The 21,815-nt window shown below is 46.6% G+C and overlaps 1 protein-coding gene across 4 annotated transcripts in view; it reads left to right on the top strand.

Annotated features, from left to right (window-relative positions):
- The window catches only part of LOC123992980 (leucine-rich repeat-containing protein 75A-like), a 40,807-nt gene extending 19,936 nt beyond the window's left edge, over positions 1-20,871 (top strand). For 2 of the 4 annotated variants that reach the window (XM_046294684.1, XM_046294683.1), the window contains 2 exons: positions 2,699-2,811; positions 16,018-20,871. In XM_046294684.1, the coding sequence (XP_046150640.1) occupies positions 2,699-2,811; positions 16,018-16,849 (945 nt within the window). In that variant the 3' untranslated portion in view covers positions 16,850-20,871. The remainder of the gene's footprint in view (positions 1-2,698; positions 2,812-16,017) is intronic. The other 2 variants (XR_006831338.1, XR_006831339.1) reach the window with 2 other exon arrangements.
- The last annotated feature ends 944 nt before the right edge of the window (positions 20,872-21,815 follow it).

Genomic DNA, 21,815 nt, shown 5'->3' with positions numbered 1-21,815 from the left:
CACTGGTCACGATGGCAACACCCATCCGTAGCACGCGCTCCAGCAGGTGTATCTCACTGATCATCCCTAAAGCCAACACATCATTTGGCCGCCTTTCGTTCCAGTACTCTGCTGCCTGTGACTGGAACGAATTGCAAAAATCGCTGAAGTTGGAGACTTTTATCTCCCTCACCAACTTCAAACATCAGCTATCCGAGCAGCTAACCGATCGCTGCAGCTGTACATAGTCTATAGGAAAATAGCCCACCCATTTTCACCTACCTCATTCCCATACTGTTTTTTATACTGTTTTTATTTATTTATTTTTCTGCTCTTTTGCACACCAATATCTCTACCTGTACATGACCTGATCATTTATCACTCCAGTGTTAATCTGCAAAACTGTATTATTCGCCTACCTCCTCATGCCTTTTGCACACATTGTATATAGACTGCCCATTTTTTTTTCTACTGTGTTATTGACTTGTTAATTGTTTATTCCATGTGTAACTCTGTGTTGTCTGTTCACACTGCTATGCTTTTATCTTGGCCAGGTCGCAGTTGCAAATGAGAACTTGTTCTCAACTAGCCTACCTGGTTAAATAAAGGTGAAATAAAAATAATACAAAAATAAATTTAAAAAAACACAGAGACACACCCACACAGAGAGACACACACACACACCCACACAGAGAGACACACACACACACACACACACACACAGACACACACACACACACACACACCCACACAGAGAGACACACACACACACACACACACACACACACACACACACACACACACACACACACACACACACACACACACACACACACACACACACACACACACACACACACACACACACACACACACACACACACACACACACACACACACACACACACACACACACACACACACACACACACACACACACACACACACACACACACACACAGAGAGAGAGACACACACACACCCACACAGAGAGACACACACACACACACACACACACACAGACACACACACACACACACACACAGAGAGAGAGAGAGAGAGACACACACACACTGGGAACAGCGCAGCAGAGCAGACCGTTGAACCGCTTACCAGTCTGAACCAGAGACTGTTAATTATCTCTCTCCCTGAATAACAAACCTAAGAGGCCTGATATAATGGCTCCTATTTCATTTCTAGTGATCTTACCACCAAGAGCACCAACTGTCCTTCTGGGGCCGATGATCAAGGTGTAGAATAGCAGATGAACCAATAGGGCATCGATATGACGTCAGACAGTAATGTAATGCCATGGTAAGAGCATCCCGTGTTCTCCGTAGATGTATTTTCTGAGCAGCTGTTTTATATGTCACGATATACGGTATGTTAGTGGATGTGTTTGCTGTTGCTGTTAAAACCTGCCGTCAATACCTAGTGTTTCTGAAGATTGAAACAGGTGCATAGAGGACCACGGTGTAGCACCTTGACTCACAATATTAATTTATGTTAGCCAATGTTAACCTACTCTGTCTGTTTTAATATGGAAGTGCATTCCCTCCCCAGCAAGGAGTGGGTGAGGGAGAGAGAGTGTTTAGTTCAGCCCCTCAGCTCCTCTCCGGTCACCACAAACAAAGGAAGAAGTGTTTGTTTGCTACGACTCATCTCCGCTGGTCCTCTGTCAGCCAATGATAACCTATTCTGTCTGTTTTTCTCTCTTTCCCTTTCACTTCCCTTCTCTGTCTCTCTCTGTCTATCCCTGTCTCTCCCTGTCTCTCTCTGTCTCTCCCTGTCTCTCTGTCTCCCTGTCTCTCCCTGTCTCTCTGTCTCTCCCTGTCTCTCCCTGTCTCTCCCTGTCTCTCTGTCTCTCTCTGTCTCTCTCTGTATCTCTGTCTCTCTCTGTCTCTCTCTGTCTCTCGCTGTCTCTCTCTGTCTCTCCCTGTCTCTCTCTGTCTCTCTCTGTCTCTCCCTGTCTCCCTGTCTCTCCCTGTCTCTCTCTGTCTCTCTCTGTCTCTCCCTGTCTCTCCCTGTATCTCCCTGTCTCTCCCTGTCTTTCTCTGTCTCTCCCTGTCTCTCCCTGTCTCTCCCTGTCTCTCTCTGTCTCTCCCTGTCTCTCCCTGTCTCTCTCTGTCTCTCTGTCTCTCTGTCTCCCTGTCTCTCACTGTCTCTCCCTGTCTCTCCCTGTCTCTCTGTCTCTCCCTGTCTCTCTCTGTCTCTCCCTGTCTCTCCTTGTCTCTCCCTGTCTCTCCCTGTCTCTCCTTGTCTCTCCCTGTCTCTCTCTGTCTGTCTGTCTCTCTGTCTCTCTGTCTCTCTGTCTCCCTGTCTCTCCCTGTCTCTTCCTGTCTCTCCCTGTCTCTCTGTCTCTCTCTGTCTCTCCCTGTCTCTCCCTGTCTCTCTCTGTCTCTCTGTCTCTCCCTGTCTCTCCTTGTCTCTCCTTGTCTCTCCCTATTTCTCCCTGTCTCTCCTTGTCTCTCCTTGTCTCTCCCTGTCTCTCCCTGTCTCTCCCTGTCTCTCTGTCTCTCTCTGTCTCTCCCTGTCTCTCCCTGTCTCTCCCTGTCTCCCCCTGTCTCTCTCTGTCTCTCCCTGTCTCTCCCTGTCTCTCTCTGTCTCTCTCTGCCTCTCTCTGCCTCTCTCTGCCTCTCTCTGGCTCTCTCTGGCTCTCTGTCTCTCTCTCTCTCTCTCTCTCTATGTCTCTCTCTCTCTGTCTCTGTGTGTGTGTCAGGGGGAGGATTCTCTGGGAGCCATGGAGAAGGTGTGTCGCCAGCTGACCTATCACCTGAGCCCACACTCACAGTGGAGACGGCAGGGCATACTGAAGAGGAAGCCGCTGGCATGGTGAGGAGACAGGGGACACATTGTGTGTGTGGGGTCAATAGAACTAGAGAGAAAGTTTGGTCAAAGGCAGCATACACACACAGAAGAAGCTATGATCATTGTACGGCATTTTCTCAAATGTAAGTGTCTCATTTCCTAATGTAATTCTGGATCAGTGGACTGGGGTCACTCTTTTGCCTACATGCACAAACGGCAGACTTGCACGGGCAGGCCTATTTTTCGTTAGTGAATGTGATTACTTTGTAGAAATAAAAGGCTTGACGTGGCATCTTGGGCCGAAGGATCAGACTGAATCATCGTTTCTCCTAGCATCCTCTCTGATTTCCCTGTTCCTCCCTCATTGGTCGATGCAGAGGAAGTCACGAAAATGCCACGTCATCTGGTGTGTGTGTGTTTGGCTTAGTCCAGTCTAACTCAACTAAAACAAGACATCCTATTTGTGTGTGCCTTTACTTTTGCGTGCGTGTGTATCTATATAAATATCATCTAGAACAATTCTGTGTATCAATGACTGTGCGTGTGTTTCTATATAAATATCATCTAGAACAATTCTGTGTATCAATCAAATTCAATCCAATTCAGTCAAGTGTATTTCGAAAGCCCTTTTTACATCAGCCGATGTCACAAAGTGCTGTGCAGAAACCCAGCCTGTACACACAGACCGTATCTCATCTTTTCATACATCATCTATTCCCAGCAGCCTTCACTCTGCCCCTAGCTCTAACTGCCCTAGCTCTATTTACTCAGCTAAGTGAGTCAGTGAGTGACAGCTCCTACAGATGGGTGTGTGTGCGCTACGCTCCCCGTCAGTGCTGCAGATCTTCCAGCTCTCAGGGCTGTGCACTACACCTCTCCGCTGCTGCACCGCATGCAACTGGGGAAGTGGTGTCTGCGTGGGTTTGTGAGCTGCTGTATGCATGCTGGCGTGCTTCTGTGTGTGTGTGAGTGTGTGTGCGAGTCTGTTTCCATATAGCGTGTAATGGGTCCTTTGACCCTGGAGGTGGTTATTACAAGGAGCCCAACGGCGATGTGTTTATATCCTCAGAGTTCTAGCTTGAGCCTGTTCCCACAGGGCCACACACACACACACACACACACACACACACACACACACACACACACACACACACACACACACACACACACACACACACACACACACACACACACACACACACACACACACACACACACACACACACACACACACACACTGGGGAGCAGAGGGATTAACAGACCACATGTTCCCCAACTCTCTGTCTCCAGTCTCTCTTATCACCTGCTATGTTCCACAGTGTAATCACCATAGAAATAGGATTCCTAGAAGGGACTATACTACGCCTACGCGGTAGCCCACAGAGCAGGGTTCTAATCACATTAGCTCTGTACACGGCTCTGACCATAGAAATATAATTATATTTAAACGTCTCTGACAGTCCAGTGGGATTGCCATATAATTCAAATGATGACTGTTCTGGTAATTATACTTCTATGGTAATCACACTGGACTTTTGAGAGCCATGTACAGTGCTAATGTGATCAACACCCTGTTTCTGTGACCTAACCTCGTGGGTGTCCTCCCTCAGAACGGTGTCTGTGTGTCTGTCTTTCAGGAGAGATGCGTTCTGTTTGTCAGTGTTGCTGTTCGTCAGACCGAGTCTGACGTCGTTCGTTATGGAATGGATACACAGCGGCGCTGCGTAGACAACGAAGGCCAGTTCAGTGTCACCCCCATCAGTATGTCATTTGAAAAGGTTTTGAGAAGGTTATTGGGACACGGTTTGCGAGTTATGAAAACTCCGTCTTTGTCACGTAGTCTGAAGTAAGTGCCTGGGTCCTGTTGTAGAGGAACACTGTGCATGTTAATGCCTGCCGGGTCCTCGTTGACTCCACCATTCCATCCGTAATTACAGAGGTAGCCAGAGGAAACCTCTTCAATAGCCCCATCTCACTGACTAACGCTCACGGACATGGAGTCCTCTGCATATAATCAGACCTCTTCTCAAATACTATTTGAAATCTTTCAAATACTTTAACTGTTTGCTTGAGTCCGCCTTGAGTGACAGGGGGCGGGCTTTGTGGGACTGTTGGGACTATTCCATTGGCTCTCTTGTGCAAGGCAAACTCAGAGCGAGCCTAGCTAAAGTATTTGAAATGACTGCAAATAGTATTTGAACCCAGGTCTGCATATAATGTGTTCTGTGGATCATTTTAGCTTTATCTCAGTGAATCCGGTCTCCGTGCCTCTGTCTCTGTGGTGGAGGAGTCGGGGCCCTTAATGCCTTTTGCCATTGGTTTCATTAGCCGCTAGCTAATTAGCATGGGAGACAGGAGCACTGGAGGAGAGGGCTCATCTCCTCCTCCTCCTCTGCTGTCTCATCCACTCTGCCTCAGCTCTGGATTGGTCATGACCCCAGCACACACCGCGCACACGCAAGGACACACACATATGGCCACACGCATGTATAGACATGAACACACACACACAAGCAAGCACCGTACACACACACACACACACACACACACACACACACACACACACACACGCGCGCGCACACACACACACACACACACACACACACACACACACACACACACACACACACACACACACACACACACACACACACACACACACACACACACACACACACACACACACACACACACACACACACACACACACACACACACACTGCTGCTTCCAGGGGAAACTGCTTGACTAAGTTGTGCCAGCCCCCTAAATTCCATTTCCATTTCGTCTTGGTTAAAAAAGTACTGGGACACCTAATGAGTGAACTCTCCCTAGTTAGATACTGAACCGCTGGCTTGATGAATGTTGAGGATGGTTTTGTCGTTGGGCCAGTGGCTGACTCGGCCTTAAACATGGAATAGAATTTGTCCTGGAACAGATAGGGATTGTCAAGGTATGAAATGTTGAAAGACGACTATTATTTATAGAAACAAGTTGTGGTTGTGCGTTTACGTTACCAATCTTAAAACCTCTACAGGATCGGTGGGTCCCCCACAGGACTGTTCAGCTAACATAGGCTAGTGAGATTAGCATGAGGTTGTAAGTAACAAGAACATTTCCCAGGACATATCTGATATGGGCAGAAAGCTTAAATTATTGTTAATCTAACTGCACTGTCCAATTTACAGCAGCTATTACAGTGAAATAATACCATGCTATTGTTTGAGGAGAGTGCACAGTTTTGAACATGAAAATGTATTAATAAACTAATTAGGCACATTTGGGCAGTCTTGATACAAAGTGTTGAACAGAAATGCAATGTTTCCGTTGGATCAGTCTAAAACGTTGCACATACATTGCTGCCATCTAGGGGCCAAAATCTAAATTGCGCCTGGGCTGGAATAATACATTATGGCCTTTCTCTTGCATTTCAAAGATGGTACAAAAAAGGCATGTTTTTTTCCTTTGTATTATATTTTACCTGATCTAATGTGTTATTCTCCAACATTCATTTCACATTTCCACAAATTTCAAAGTGTTTCCTTTCAAATGGTATCAAGAATATGCATGTCCTTGCTTCGGGCCCTGAGCTACAGGCAGTTCGATTTGGGTATGTCATTTTAGCCCGAAAATTGAAAAAAAGGGGCGTATCCTTAAGACGTTATTAAATGAAGGTCCTGTGAGGCTCAGTTGCTAGAGCATGGCGCTTGCAACGCCAGGGTTGTGGGTTTGATTCCCATGGGGGACCAGTACGCATAAGTACAAAATGTAAGCACTCACCCCTGTAAGTCTCTCTGGATAAGAGCGTCTGCTAAATGACTATAATGTCCTTAAGAAAAGATTATTAAAAAAATATATATACTAGCGGTTGTCCGATAACGTTCTTTAGAAATGAAAGGCTTTTATCCAGTCTATACATTGGAGTGAGGATCTACTGTACAGCCAACTCAACTAACAGCGCTGGTCCCTGCAGCAAGACTGTGTGAACTGACAGTGATGACCGCTGGAAGCCAAGAGAGAACAGATGCTTGGTGGCCACCAAGTAAACAACTGTCAAATTAGGACGTGTGTGTGTGTGTCAGGCCTACACAAAACAATGAGTGGCAGCTGTAATGATCTGAGAAGTAGAGTTGAATGTGGTGACTGAGATAATGAAGTGAATGGAGCAGTAATGGGAGACAAGCGTAGCTCTGCCCGTCTCCCATAGAGACAGATGACCAGGACAAGGTGACACACACACAAACAGGGGAAAAGTGACATCTTTTCTGTCAATGGACGAGCTGACACCTAATACCACACTCATTATATTGCAATGGCACTGCTGTCACTAGGGTTGCATTATGTCACTGAACAATGGTGTCACCAGGTCACCAAGGGTCAGAGATTTGTATGAAGCTCCACTTGACAGGGATTTTAGAGTGGGTCTGCAGAGTGGAACCATACCAGAGATCATCAGCTCGATTCTGCCGCGGGACAAAAACATTTTTTTGAGCGGATGGATGGTTAAGGGACTTGAACATAATTACAAGTCATTTGTTTACTGCAAATTGACAGCAAGAAGTCCAACAGATATAACATTTGACTAAAACATCATCACTTCCAACCTTGCTTACATTTGTATACAATCACACATGCTGTATCTCTCTATTATGCTTGGGACTACTTTGGAACAGATTTCCAAAGGGGGGAGGCACCATTTTGGGAACCCTGCACAATACTAATCAATAACAACCTGGACAGGCCTGACACCAGGAGCTTTCAGTGTGTCTCCCAAGTCTCAGACTGCTCTCTTTCACTCTCGCTCCTCATCCGTTAGTCCTTGTTCTCGGGCTTTCTCCCTTTCTCCCTAAATTCATTCTCTTCTCATTTGACCAGTATGCACAATTCGAGCGAAAAGACGGGGTCCCATTATAATGGTTATGATATGCAAAAGAGGTTGCACCATTAATATTCATTCTCTCAATTTGTATGTGGCTTTGTCTCTCTCACCTCTCTCCTCTCCCCCTTCTCTCTCTCTCTCTCTCTCTCTCTCTCTCTCTCTCTCTCTCTGTCTCTCTCTGTCTCTCTGCTCTCCCTCTCCCTCTCCCTCTCCCTCTCTCTCTCTCTCTCTCTCTCTCTCTCTCTCTCTCTCTCTCTCTCTCTCTCTCTCTCTCTCTCTCTCTCTCTCTCTTCTGACTTAAACTGCTTGGCACTATTTCCTTATTAATCCCATTTCCTCTTCAGACCAGCTACCATTGCCAAGAGGCTGTTGCTCGTCGGCTCCTCTCATTTGCATGTGTGCTCTTGTGCTATCAGTATCAGATCTATCTTTTACACACCTACACACACACCTAGCGTTAGACCTATGCTTTCATATCTAATCTGTGCTCACTGGATTTGCAAAGGAGAGATATGCTGTAGATGAGGGACATGATAGCAATGCTAAAGCAACCTTTTATTCAGATATTTTTGATCATGCACGGTCCCCAACCGTTCAGTCACCGATGTGTAAAATGATACATTGCTCTCGCCGTGGATGACGTTTAACTATAACCCGTACCCGTAACATTGTGAAAGGTTGTTTTAACATTGAACTGATTTCAGAGACCATTCCGTTATGACTGAGACTTCTACTTGAGAGGAGCCAGATTAGAGAGAGAGAGAGAGAGGGCAAGGCGGATTCATTGATTGACGAGATGACATCTATTGTCTATCCTTGAGGGGAGACAGTGAAACAAGCTTCCTTTTCAGAGGATCTTCTTCCTTCCGGACACTCAACAGTGTCTCATTGCACTGACTTGTGGCTGAGTTCACAAATGGACTCGTGTGGAATATGGGGCACGCTCCCGTCAGCCATTCGCGCACCAATCCAATGCTTTTAAATGCACGCAGAGGTGCACTGACTTGTGGCTGAGTTCACAAATGGACTCGTGTGGAATATGGGGCACGCTCCCGTCAGCCATTCGCGCACCAATCCCATGCTTTTAAATGCACGCAGAGGGTTGAACAAGTGGACACTTCGGGAGAAGGGGGCTAGAATCGGAACGACGCCTATAATGCATAAATGAAGTCAACTTGCTCTTTCACAGTGAGCACATAGAGGAGGAAAGAGAAGTGGGGAGAGTCTGCTCTCTCTCACCTCTCTCACAGGAAAGAGGAGGTGAGATAAGAGTTGCTACTGTCATCCACTGTGTGCACACCTGCTGTGTTGGTGATAATTAATGAGAGGGAGAAAGAAAGAGAGAGAGGGGGGATAGAATGGAATGGAATCAAATATAATAGAAGAAGAGATGAGAGGGAGGAATAGATACAGTAGAGGGATGGAAGGAAAACATATCAGGGACATCAGTGATTAGATGAGAGGAGAGGTGACTAGGAGGTGAGAAGGTTAAGGCCTCTATCAGAAAAGGGATGGCCAGGGCAAGGAACCTTGTTGAACCTCGTGTGCTTGTCTGTTTAGATGTGTCATCATTTTGGATATCGTTCATTAAATACAGGGAAAACTGAAGCCATGTTCACTTCTAAATTCTTTAGAAGCGTTCACTTTGTCTCCAGTTTCATTGCAAGGTAAACAGTTAGATATAACTGTTTTGATTTACTCTGTTATTATCATTAACACACATGGATGTGATATCATTTATTTGTTATTGGGGTTGAACAGATTCACTGTGTTTTACATTAGGAACTCAATTAATGTAAAACGTCTTGTGTGGCTTAATTGGTATAGTAGGGTGCTTGCAACGCCAGGGTTGTGGGTTTGATTCCCACAGTGGACCAGTATGAAAATGTATGCGATTATTACTGTAAGTCGTTCTGGATAAGAGTATCTGCCAAATGTCTATTTTTTTATCATGTAAAGTCTAATTATTGTGGCCTCATGGACATTATACAGCTATTGTTTAGGTTAATTTCTTGTAGAATATTTGTATGCAGGGCCTTGGCTTGATATTTGTCTCACCCGCATCGATGGTACTGCATGATGATGACCTCACAGACAAGTCACTGGTGTCCCTTTCTAGGGAGTTTTTCCTAGCCACCGTGCTTCTACACCTGCATTGTTTGCTGTTTGGGGTTTTAGGCTGGGTTTCTGTACAGCACTTTGAGATATCAAGGTGTACGAAGGGCTATATAAATAAATTTGATTTGATTTTTGATTTGATTTTGTCCCCCTTAATGAGCCTCATCAAAGAGCCTCTGTTCCAACACAGCTAGCTTTCTGCATGCTATTCACAGCTAGCAGTTAGCATGCTAATCACAGCTAGCAGTTAGCATGCTATTCACAGCTAGCAGTTAGCATGCTAATCACAGCTAGCAGTTAGCATGCTAATCACAGCTAGCAGTTAGCATGCTAATCATAACACTCAGTAGAAGAGTAAAACCTATAGTACTGTCATTCTTTTGCACACCCCAAACATCCTTTTAACATGAAACTGCCTATCAAATGGGTGTAACTTAGCTTTAATGTATGTTGTTAGCCAAACTACTCCAGATCGGTCCCCATGTGGTATGTAGTATCTATGCCCCTAAGGTCCTGACTCCTGTCTCTGAGAGGGGCAAATCAAATCAAATCAAATTTTATTTGTCACATACACATGGTTAGCAGATGTTAATGCGAGTGTAGCGAAATGCTTGTGCTTCTAGTTCCGACAATGCAGTGATAACCAACAAGTAATCTAACTAACAATTCCAAAACTACTGTCTTATACACAGTGTAAGGGGATAAGGAACATGTACATAAGGATATATGAATGAGTGATGGTACAGAGCAGCATACAGTAGATGGTATCGAGTACAGTATATACATATGAGATGAGTATGTAGACAAAGTAAACAAAGTGGCATAGTTAAAGTGGCTAGTGATACATGTGTTACATAAGGATGCAGTCGATGTTGTAGAGTACAGTATATACATATGTATATGAGATGAATAATGTAGGGTAAGTAACATTATATAAGGTAGCATTGTTTAAAGTGGCTAGTGATATATTTACATCATTTCCCATCAATTCCCATTATTAAAATGGCTGGAGTTGGGTCAGTGTCAATGACAGTGTGTTGGCAGCAGCCACTCAATGTTAGTGGTGGCTATTTAACAGTCTGATGGCCTTGAGATAGAAGCTGTTTTTCAGTCTCTCGGTCCCAGCTTTGATGCACCTGTACTGACCTCGCCTTCTGGATGATAGCGGGGTGAACAGGCAGTGGTTCGGGTGGTTGATGTCCTTGATGATCTTTATGGCCTTCCTGTAACAACGGGTGGTGTAGGTGTCCTGGAGGGCAGGTAGTTTGCCCCCGGTGATGCGTTGTGCAGTCCTCACTACCCTCTGGAGAGCCTTACGGTTGAGGGCGGAGCAGTTGCCGTACCAGGCGGTGATACAGCCCGCCAGGATGCTCTCGATTGTGCATCTGTAGAAGTTTGTGAGTGCTTTTGGTGACAAGCCGAATTTCTTCAGCCTCCTGAGGTTGAATAGGCGCTGCTGCGCCTTCTTCACGACGCTGTCAGTGTGAGTGGACCAATTCAGTTTGTCTGTGATGTGTATGCCGAGGAACTTAAAACTAGCTACCCTCTCCACTACTGTTCCATCGATGTGGATAGGGGGTGTTCCCTCTGCTGTTTCCTGAAGTCCACAATCATCTCCTTAGTTTTGTTGACGTTGAGTGTGAGGTTATTTTCCTGACACCACACTCCAAGGGCCCTCACCTCCTCCCTGTAGGCCGTCTCGTCGTTGTTGGTAATCAAGCCTACCACTGTTGTGTCGTCCGCAAACTTGATGATTGAGTTGGAGGCGTGCGTGGCCACGCAGTCGTGGGTGAACAGGGAGTACAGGAGAGGGCTCAGAACGCACCCTTGTGGGGCCCCCGTGTTGAGGATCAGCGGGGAGGAGATGTTGTTGCCTACCCTCACCACCTGGGGGCGGCCCGTCAGGAAGTCCAGTACCCAGTTGCACAGGGCGGGGTCGAGACCCAGGGTCTCGAGCTTGATGACGAGCTTGGAGGGTACTATGGTGTTGAATGCCGAGCTGTAGTCGATGAACAGCATTCTCACATAGGTATTCCTCTTGTCCAGGTGGGTTAGGGCAGTGTGCAGTGTGGTTGAGATTGCATCGTCTGTGGACCTATTTGGGCGGTAAGCAAATTGGAGTGGGTCTAGGGTGTCAGGTAGGGTGGAGGTGATATGGTCCTTGACTAGTCTCTCAAAGCACTTCATGATGACGGAAGTGAGTGCTACGGGGCGGTAGTCGTTTAGCTCAGTTACCTTAGCTTTCTTGGGAACAGGAACAATGGTGGCCCTCTTGAAGCATGTGGGAACAGCAGACTGGTATAGGGATTGATTGAATATGTCCGTAAACACACCGGCCAGCTGGTCTGCGCATGCTCGGAGGGCGCGGCTGGGGATGCCGTCTGGGCCTGCAGCCTTGCGAGGGTTAACACGTTTAAATGTCTTAATCACCTCGGCTGCAGTGAAGGAGAGACTGAATGTTTCCGTTGCAGGCCGTGTCAGTGGCACTGTATTGTCCTCAAAGCGGGCAAAAAAGTTATTTAGTCTGCCTGGGAGCAAGACATCCTGGTCCGTGACTGGGCTGGATTTCATCTTGTAGTCCGTGATTGACTGTAGACCCTGCCACATGCCTCTTGTGTCTGAGCCATTGAATTGAGATTCCACTTTGTCTCTGTACTGACGCTTAGCTTGTTTGATAGCCTTACGGAGGGAATAGCTGCACTGTTTGTATTCAGTCATGTTGCCAGACACCTTGCCCTGATTAAAAGCAGTGGTTCGCGCTTTCAGTTTCACGCGAATGCTGCCATCAATCCACGGTTTCTGGTTAGGGAATGTTTTTATCGTTGCTATGGGAACGACATCTTCGACGCACGTTCTAATGAACTCGCACACCGAATCAGCGTATTCGTCAATATTCCCATCTGACGCAATACGAAACATGTCCCAGTCCACGTGATGGAAGCAGTCTTGGAGTGTAGAGTCAGCTTGGTCTGACCAGCGTTGGACAGACCTCAGCGTGGGAGCCTCTTGTTTTAATTTCTGCCTGTAGGCAGGGATCAGCAAAATGGAGTCGTGGTCAGCTTTTCCGAAAGGGGGCGGGGCAGGGCCTTATATGCGTCGCGGAAGTTAGAGTAACAGTGATCCAAGGTTTTACCACCCCTGGTTGCGCAATCGATATGCTGATAAAATTTAGGGAGTCTTGTTTTCAGATTGGCTTTGTTAAAATCCCCAGCTACAATGAATGCAGCCTCCGGATAAATGTTTTCCAGTTTGCAAAGAGTTAAATAAAGTTCGTTCAGAGCCATCGATGTGTCTGCTTGGGGGGGATATATACGGCTGTGATTATAATCGAAGAGAATTCTCTTGGAAGATAATGCGGTCTACATTTGATTGTGAGGAATTCTAAATCAGGTGAACAGAAGGATTTGAGTTCCTGTATGTTTCCTTCATCACACCATGTCCCGTTAGTCATGAGGCATACGCCCCCTCCACTCTTCTTACCAGAGAGATGTTTGTTTCTGTCGGCGCGATGCGTGGAGAAACCCGTTGGCTGTACCGCCCTGGATAGCGTTTTCCTAGTAAGCCATGTCTCCGTAAAGCAGAGAACGTTGCAGTCTCTGATATCCCTCTGGAATGCCACCCTTGCTCGGATTTCATCAACCTTGTTGTCGAGAGACTGGACATTGGCAAGAAGAATACTGGGAAGTGGTGCGCGATGTGCCCTTTTTCGGAGTCTGACCAGAACACCGCCGCGTTTCCCTCTTATTCGGAGTCGTTTCCTTGGGTCGCTGCATGCGATCCATTCCGTTGTCCTGTTTGTAAGGCAGAACACAGGATCCGCGTCGCGGAAAACATATTCTTGGTCGTACTGATGGTGAGTTGACGCTGATCTTATATTCAGTAGTTCTTCTCGACTGTATGTAATGAAACCTAAGATGACCTGGGGTACTAATGTAAGAAATAACACGTAAAAAAACAAAAAACTGCATAGTTTCCTAGGAACGCGAAGCGAGGCGGCCATCTCAGTCGGCTCAGCGTTTGTCTCGTCTAAACCGTGGGATTCTGGTTGGAAGCCAATCTGAAAGTGTGGGATTGATGTCGTGTATGACGTTTCCTCTGTTTTTGTTTATGTTCTGCTCTGCTTTTTAGATTTGTTCGTTAAAACTATCAGGGGAGAAGTCACAGGGGGAATCCTGAGAGGGAGCCAGGGATTCATCATGAGGTCATAACCCAGGCATCATTGACTTCGACCCAGAGACCAAGAATTACTAGAACGGATATTTAAGTCAACATTCCGTGTTTTGGTGGGCTGTCAGCCATGTGACTGTACTATCAATTGTACACCGTCTGAAGGATTTTCCCGTTCTAGTGATTCCAGTTGTTTGCTTTGACCCAATTCCCATAAAAAGTCATTAGCTAGAGAGAGGTTCTGAAACTTAAAAAAAGAAGTTATTAATAACAAAACCAAATCTGGAATGATTTAGCAGCATATGTGGGACTGTACCATGTCTCAATGTTGACGGATTAGAGCAGAGTGCTTGACCCATATAATTATAATTATAATGGACATTCACTTTCAAGTCAACGTTCAGTGATAAGTCCCCTTCTAGTAATTCTATGCCTGGACCAACTAGTAAATGAGTCTCTGCTTTGGCTCAAACCATGGCACTACACAGCGATTGGGAGGGAGATTTACTATTGTTACGGTACATTTGGCCGGGGGGGTTCTTGAGTAATAATTGGGGTCCGGACCTCATTGTGCCTCAAATGCGTTTGTATTGTTTCCATTTGTAACTGGAAGGCATTCAAGTCTGATCTCACTTTTCCTTTTATTGGGATAAAATGCAGAGCAGGCCTTCATTCTGCTGAGTTCCTTCACTGCCAAGCACGAGACTCCTGCTTTGCTTCTTTTCACCATGTGCTGTGAGCGCATGTCTAACATTTTTACTTTGGAACATTTGTTTGTCGTCTTCTACCCCCTGAGGTCTGGGATTATCCAGACACGCTTCTTTCTTTGTGTCTTTCCCCACTTTCTTCCTAGCTCTCATTTGACTCTGTGGTCGTTGTTTGGGTTCGAGTGTTTGTTTACACATCCCCCATACTTCACAGATACTGTTCTGAGCAAACAACATTACCTCATTTCCAGTCAGCGTTTTACTGCTTGTTGTAAAGTAACCAACCTTGGGAAACCCAGAACAGCTCATAGGAGTGGGAGCCTATGTCCTGTTTCTATAGCATGAGGCAGCTTGATGTGCAAGTACACCCCCCCCTGGGCAGTGCGCTAGTCTATCGCAGGGCCTTACCCTCAATCCGTCTCCCTAATGCTGAGTGCCGAGCAGAGATGCATCAGGTCCCATTTTTACAGTCTTTGGTATGACTTGGCCGGGAATTGACCTCTCAACCTTCCAATCTCAGGGCGAACACTCTAACCACAAGGCCGCTAAGTTGTTTACTGTGTTTTGACTGACGGCAAAAAGACCGTTGTGTATCTCCTCCGAAGTCATCCGAACTCACATCGCTGGAATCGTTAAGTTATTATGTGACTCATAGTGACCAAATTCAAAAGACACTCCACACCTGGGTGTCACCCACAGTATTAAGACACAAGCTTATGCCAAAATGTGTGAACACTCTAGCTCTGCCACGTAGATCCACTTGTTTGGTTCGATGAGGTCGGCAGAAACTCTCCCCGTTCCCTCTCATCGCATTTGTTTGTGTGGATCATATGGACAGATACGGAAACGCAACACAGACTGGCAGACTGATAAGTATGTAGAAACTACAACCTCTCTCTCCCTCTCTGTCATTCTCCCCAACTCTCCTTCTCTAATTATCTCTGTGCAAACCTTTCCATGTAAGCGGGTGAACCCATTTCTCACCTCTCTGCCCCTCAAGCACATGAAGTGTCAGGAAATGGTGACGACAACAACAGTATTACAGAAAGTAATGTAATTGGTCTACCTACCTGTCGCTACGCCTGGGGCTCCTGCTGTCTGTTATCACTCTCCTTGTCTCATCACAGGCTCTTATAATGGTGTAGTTGTGTAATACCCTTCCTGTCTGGGGGATGTGGCTCTCATTGAAAGCTTAATGCGTCAGTCACCCTTATTGTTTTATCGACTATATGATATATGGACCTTTGCCGTGTTTCGTGCTAGGGAAAAATACAATTTGCATACATATTTTGGATTGGAGATAACTGGTTAACACACGCATCCTGACTTGTAACTGATTACTTCTCCCCCCCTCCCCCCAGTCTCAAGGTCATGCTGTCGACCCCTCCCCCTAACGGGACGCTGGACCTTTCGGGCATCCCCCTGACGGTGCGTGACATGGAGCGCCTTTGTGCCTACCTGCAGCGCCACGCGCCCATCATCTGCAGCCTGGAGCTGGGCTTCACCGAGCTCACCGACGACGCCTTCCTCCTCCTCCTGCCCACGCTGGCCGCCCTGCCCCGCCTGGAGACCCTGGCCCTCAACGGCAACCGGCTGACCCGTGCCGTCCTCAAGGAGCTGACGGACAGCCTGAAGGACCCGGCTAGCTTCCCCAGTGTCACGTGGATCGACCTGGGCAACAATGTGGACATCTTCTCCCTGCCCCAGCCCTTCCTGGTGAGTCTGAGGAAGCGCTGCCCCAAGCAGGGCAACCTGCCCACCATCCTGGAGTTTGGTGAGAGCCAGGCCAGCGAGCCCGAGGGGAGGGTGGGGGATGATGACGATGACAGGGATGACACCAACAGGACAGTGAGCATGGATGAACTGAGGTCGGAGGTGGAGGGAGAGATGGAGATTGAGGAGATGATGGAAGAGTTGTTGGACTTTGACCTGGAGGTGCAGGGGAAGGAGAACGAGATAGAGGACAGCATGTGGACAATGGAGGAGCAGAGGAGGGAGGGACAGAGGAAGGAGGAGACACGGGGACAGGGAATTAGGAAGATGGTGGAGAGGGCGGAGCTAGAGGAGGAAGACACAGAGAGTGAGTCCTCCCACTTGTCGGGCTCCAGCCACTCGCAGCATTCCTCAAGAGTGGTTGATCTAATGAAGGAGGATGGAGAGAAGGGGACTGATCACGTAGACCACCTAACCTGAGCAAGAACCCCGGTCCACTCTGCTTGTAACTTCCCCTCCCACGTTTTGTCTAGAAGGAGAAGAGAGCAGTACCAGCAAACAGTGAACGTTGCTATAACGTTAGATAACGCCATTGGAACGCATTGGTAACCGGAACTTGTTTTCTGGGTTGGACATCTGGGGGAGGGACTCTGTCATCTCAACCTACTGGAATGGATCCGGAATAACCAACTGATCTGGGTGGACTGTTCGTCCACGGATGTACAGTTTAGGGAGATGACAATCCAGGTTGAAAGAGGAGGAGGTTTGTGATAACTCTTATTGTTGTTTCATTATGAATTAGGATTACAATCCTCTGTAGTAAAGAGTAATAGACATATTATATATCAAATGTAGAAAATATTGACCTTTTCGAATGTACATGTGAGTATGTCAATGCTGGCACGTATGAGATGTTTCGTTCAGGTTTTACTCCCTGCTCATCCTGTCCTATAGATGGATGAATGCCTATGTGCCTGTCACTTGTTCCCCTCTTGGTGGAGAGACAGTGTATATCAGAGAGAGAGACAGCCAGACGACTGATGAATGGACGGACGGACAGACAGACGGGTAGGTAGGAAAGCAGAAGAAGAGCGGTAGACACAGACTGCTTTGGTGTGTGAACAAGATTGCATCTTTCTCTCTGATACTACAGTATGTCTGTCTGTCTGTATCTCTCTGACCAGCGCTCTCTTCACCAATCCTAACTACCCATTTTAAAAAATGCATATGCATGCTCCAGTGTGTCGATTTTTTGAATATGAAAGGAAAAGATGCTGACTATAAGGTTCATGATTGTAAAGCATGTGAGGGGGGAGTTTGTTGCTGTGAGGAAAAGCAATGTTTTGGCTAAGGAATATGGCTTAAGCACTATGGTGTCAGGAGATACGGTGACAGGAAATATGGTGACAGGAGATATGGTGACAGGAGCTATGGTGACAGGAGATACGGTGACAGGAGCTACGCTATGGTGACAGGAGCTACGCTATGGTGACAGGAGCTACGCTATGGTGACAGGAGCTACGCTATGGTGACAGGAGCTATGGTGACAGGAGCTACGGTGACAGGAGCTACGGTGACAGGAGCTACGGTGACAGGAGCTACGGTGACAGGAGATACGGTGACAGGAGCTACGGTGACCGGAGATATGGTGACAGGAACTACAGTGTCAGGAGCTACGGTGTCAGGAGCTACGGTGACAGGAGATATGGTGACAGGAGCTATGGTGACAGGAGATACGGTGACAGGAGATATGGTGACAGGAGCTACGGTGACAGGAGCTACGGTGACAGGAGATACGGTGACAGGAGCTACGCTATGGTGACAGGAGCTACGCTATGGTGACAGGAGCTACGCTATGGTGACAGGAGCTACGGTGACAGGAGCTACGGTGACAGGAGCTACGGTGACAGGAGCTACGGTGACAGGAGATACGGTGACAGGAGCTACGGTGACAGGAGCTACGGTGACCGGAGATATGGTGACCGGAGCTACGGTGACAGGAGCTACGGTGACAGGAGCTATGGTGACAGGAGATACGGTGACAGGAGCTACGCTATGGTGACAGGAGCTACGCTATGGTGACAGGAGCTACGCTATGGTGACAGGAGCTACGCTATGGTGACAGGAGCTACGGTGACAGGAGCTACGGTGACAGGAGATACGGTGACAGGAGCTACGGTGACCGGAGATATGGTGACAGGAGCTACTGTAACAGGAGATATGGTGACAGGAACTACTGTAACAGGAGATATGGTGAAAGGAACTACTGTAACAGGAGATATGGTGACAGGAGCTACTGTAACAGGAGATATGGTGAAAGGAACTACTGTAACAGGAGATATGGTGAAAGGAACTACTGTAACAGGAGATATGGTGAAAGGAGCTACTGTAACAGGAGCTACGGTGACAGGAGCTACGGTGACAGGAGATACTGTAACAGGAGATATGGTAACAGGAGCTACTGTAACAGGAGATACGGTGACAGGAGCTACTGTAACAGGAGATATGGTAACAGGAGCTACTGTAACAGGAGATATGGTGACAGGAGCTACGGTAACAGGAGATATGGTGACAGGAGCTACGGTAACAGGAGATATGGTGACAGGAGCTACGGTAACAGGAGATATGGTGACAGGAGCTACGGTAACAGGAGATACGGTGACAGGAGCTACGGTAACAGGAGATATGGTGACAGGAGCTACTGTAACAGGAGATGCGGTGACAGTTGTGGTGAATAGAATAATTCAATCAAGATATTATGTAGTTCAGAGCAAAGTGCTGAATGACAATCTTTAGTAGCCTCGTCTTTTTCCCTGCCAGTCATGTAGAGTGAACGTATCACTTATCACCATCGTATCAAAACTTTAATAGTATTTTGTTGTGTGGTTACAACAATGCCATCTTACAGGGACTGTCTCTGGGCTACAGCTATAGAACACGCCCTCATTCTCAGTAACTATGTAGCTCTCGCACGGCACATGTTTTCCCATTTGTAACAACAGTCTAATCAAACGCTTTGAGAATTAGGACTATGCGCTTCATCTTCTTTGTTAATTGTGTATATGAGGTACCTGATGCCTTTAAGGGCAGTGACATGGGGTTATGTGTCAGCTGAGGGGATTGCAATAGGGTCCAGAGGTTCAACGTCAGTTCTCAGAAGTGTAATTCCTCAACACTATTATCACCCCCCCCCGCCCCAACAAAGATAGATGTATGTGCTGATAGTGTGCCTGTTATACTGTATTCAAATGAGAAGACCGTGGATATACTGTATCTTAACAGACCAATTAGAACCACAATTTCCAGGGTCTCATGTCCAGAACTCGATCCACCATTGCACACTGTTGCCTCGCAAGCACTTCCTGAAGCGTGTATTCTGTTCTCAGGTCTACTCCTATCTGAGACATGTCTTGTTCACGTCTTTCTTCGTCCGGAGACGGTCCAGTTGAACACAGGGTTGTGTGTATGTGGGTCTATAGGAGATGTAACAGACGGGTACACTGTCTGTATTTGCACGGTGTCCCACTGTGTGTCTCTGATAGATTTCCCTGTGAGAGTGCTTTGTCTGTCTGGGTGCAGTCTCTTGTGTCTCTGATAGATTTCCCTGTGAGAGTGCTTTGTCTGTCTGGGTGCAGTCTCTTGTGTCTCTGATAGATTTCCCTGTGAGAGTGCTTTGTCTGTCTGGGTGCAGTCTCTTGTGTCTCTGATAGATTTCCCTGTGAGAGTGCTTTGTCTGTCTGGGTGCAGTCTCTTGTGTCTCTGATAGATTTCCCTGTGAGAGTGCTTTGTCTGTCTGGGTGCAGTCTCTTGTGTCTCTGATATATTTCCCTGTGAGAGTGCTTTGTCTGTCTGGGTGCAGTCTCTTGTGTCTCTGATAGATTTCCCTGTGAGAGTGCTTTGTCTGTCTGGGTGCAGTCTCTTGTGTCTCTGATAGATTTCCCTGTGAGAGTGCTTTGTCTGTCTGGGTGCAGTCTCTTGTGTCTCTGATAGATTTCCTTGTGAGAGTGCTTTGTCTGTCTGGGTGCAGTCTCTTGTGGCTCTGATAGCTTTCTCTGTGAGAGTGCTTTGTCTGTCTGGGTGCAGTCTCTTATGTCTCGATGGATTTCTCTGTGAGAGTACTTTGTCTGTCTGGGTGCAGTCTCTTGTGTCTCTGATAGATTTCTCTGTGAGAGTGCTTTGTCTGTCTGGGTGCAGTCTTTTATGTCTCGATGGATTTCTCTGTGAGAGTGCTTTGTCTGTCTGGGTGCAGTCTCTTGTGTCTCGATGGCTGGTTTTGGGAATAAAGACTCTACTGGAGGATGTTTCGTTGGAACTCAGTCCATATCTGTCATATTGAGAAGATGTGACAATGCAGTTTGTTTCTTTGTATACTTGAATGTTTGGGCATCTCTGGCACCTCTCTCGTCACTGCCCACAGCGCTGCGATTTCCCCTCCCAAACCAGTGGATGATTATTAGTGGAATATGAAAACAAAATAAGCAAAATGTGCCTGAGTTAATGGAGCAAACTAAACAGTTTAAAAAACAAATAAACAAATGTTGTGTACTGGAATTAAAGGATTTTATGTGCACTTGAATTCTGCTGTTATGATATTGAGTATATCCTGTATTCATAAGGATCATCCACAGTTCAATGATTCTCTCTCTCGCTCTCTTTTTTCTCTCTCTCTCTTTTTCTGTCTCTTTCTTTCTACATCTCTCTCTCTTTTTCTCTCTCTCTGTCTCTCTCTCTCTTTCTCTCTCTCTGAAAGGGAAAAGGGTTGTACGATTCTAAAAGCATGTCTGTATGCAACTTTGCTCTCTCTCAAACACACACTCACACTCACACTCAAACACTCACATTCACACTCACGCACACAGTTTAGGTGATGAATTGGAAAGGGATGTTCTGTGTATTGCCATGAAATAAAAAACAATAAATACTGTGTTCTGGAAAACATACCTACTCCTTCTTTTTCTGCATGTTTTCTTTATTATAATATCAGTCTTTCTCCTCTTCTTGGACTCATTGTATTGTAACATATTATGAAGAAAATGCCTGAGCAGTGAGCTGCAGTAAATAATCCCTAATTCTCTGCTTGAAAATATTTAGGAATGTTGCCCTGGACTTCAGCTCCAAATTTCCTCCAAAGCACTTTTACCAGACTAACTTCACGTATATTTTGTTTCAGTGCTATTTCTTGGATAAATAACTAGAGCAGTCTGTCTTTCCCACTCACACAGACAATGAGCAAACACTTAGACGTACAGTTTTTAGTTGGCAGGTGCTGCTCTGCTGACCCCCGAGCAGACCAGTTGTTCTGTGATTTTCTGCACAATCCGTCCAGAGGATGCGACACAGTCAGGGTTTTCTGAGGCAATCTGGGTCATCACACACTAGGTGGCCGCAATAACCGTAGCTAGTTTCCTCCGCATATGTTCAGATATACAAATTCAGGAGATCCCCA

This window comes from Oncorhynchus gorbuscha, linkage group LG13, assembly GCF_021184085.1.
Source record: "Oncorhynchus gorbuscha isolate QuinsamMale2020 ecotype Even-year linkage group LG13, OgorEven_v1.0, whole genome shotgun sequence".
Taxonomy (NCBI): Eukaryota; Metazoa; Chordata; class Actinopteri; order Salmoniformes; family Salmonidae; genus Oncorhynchus; species Oncorhynchus gorbuscha.
This window is presented reverse-complemented; position numbering and strand designations above follow the sequence as displayed.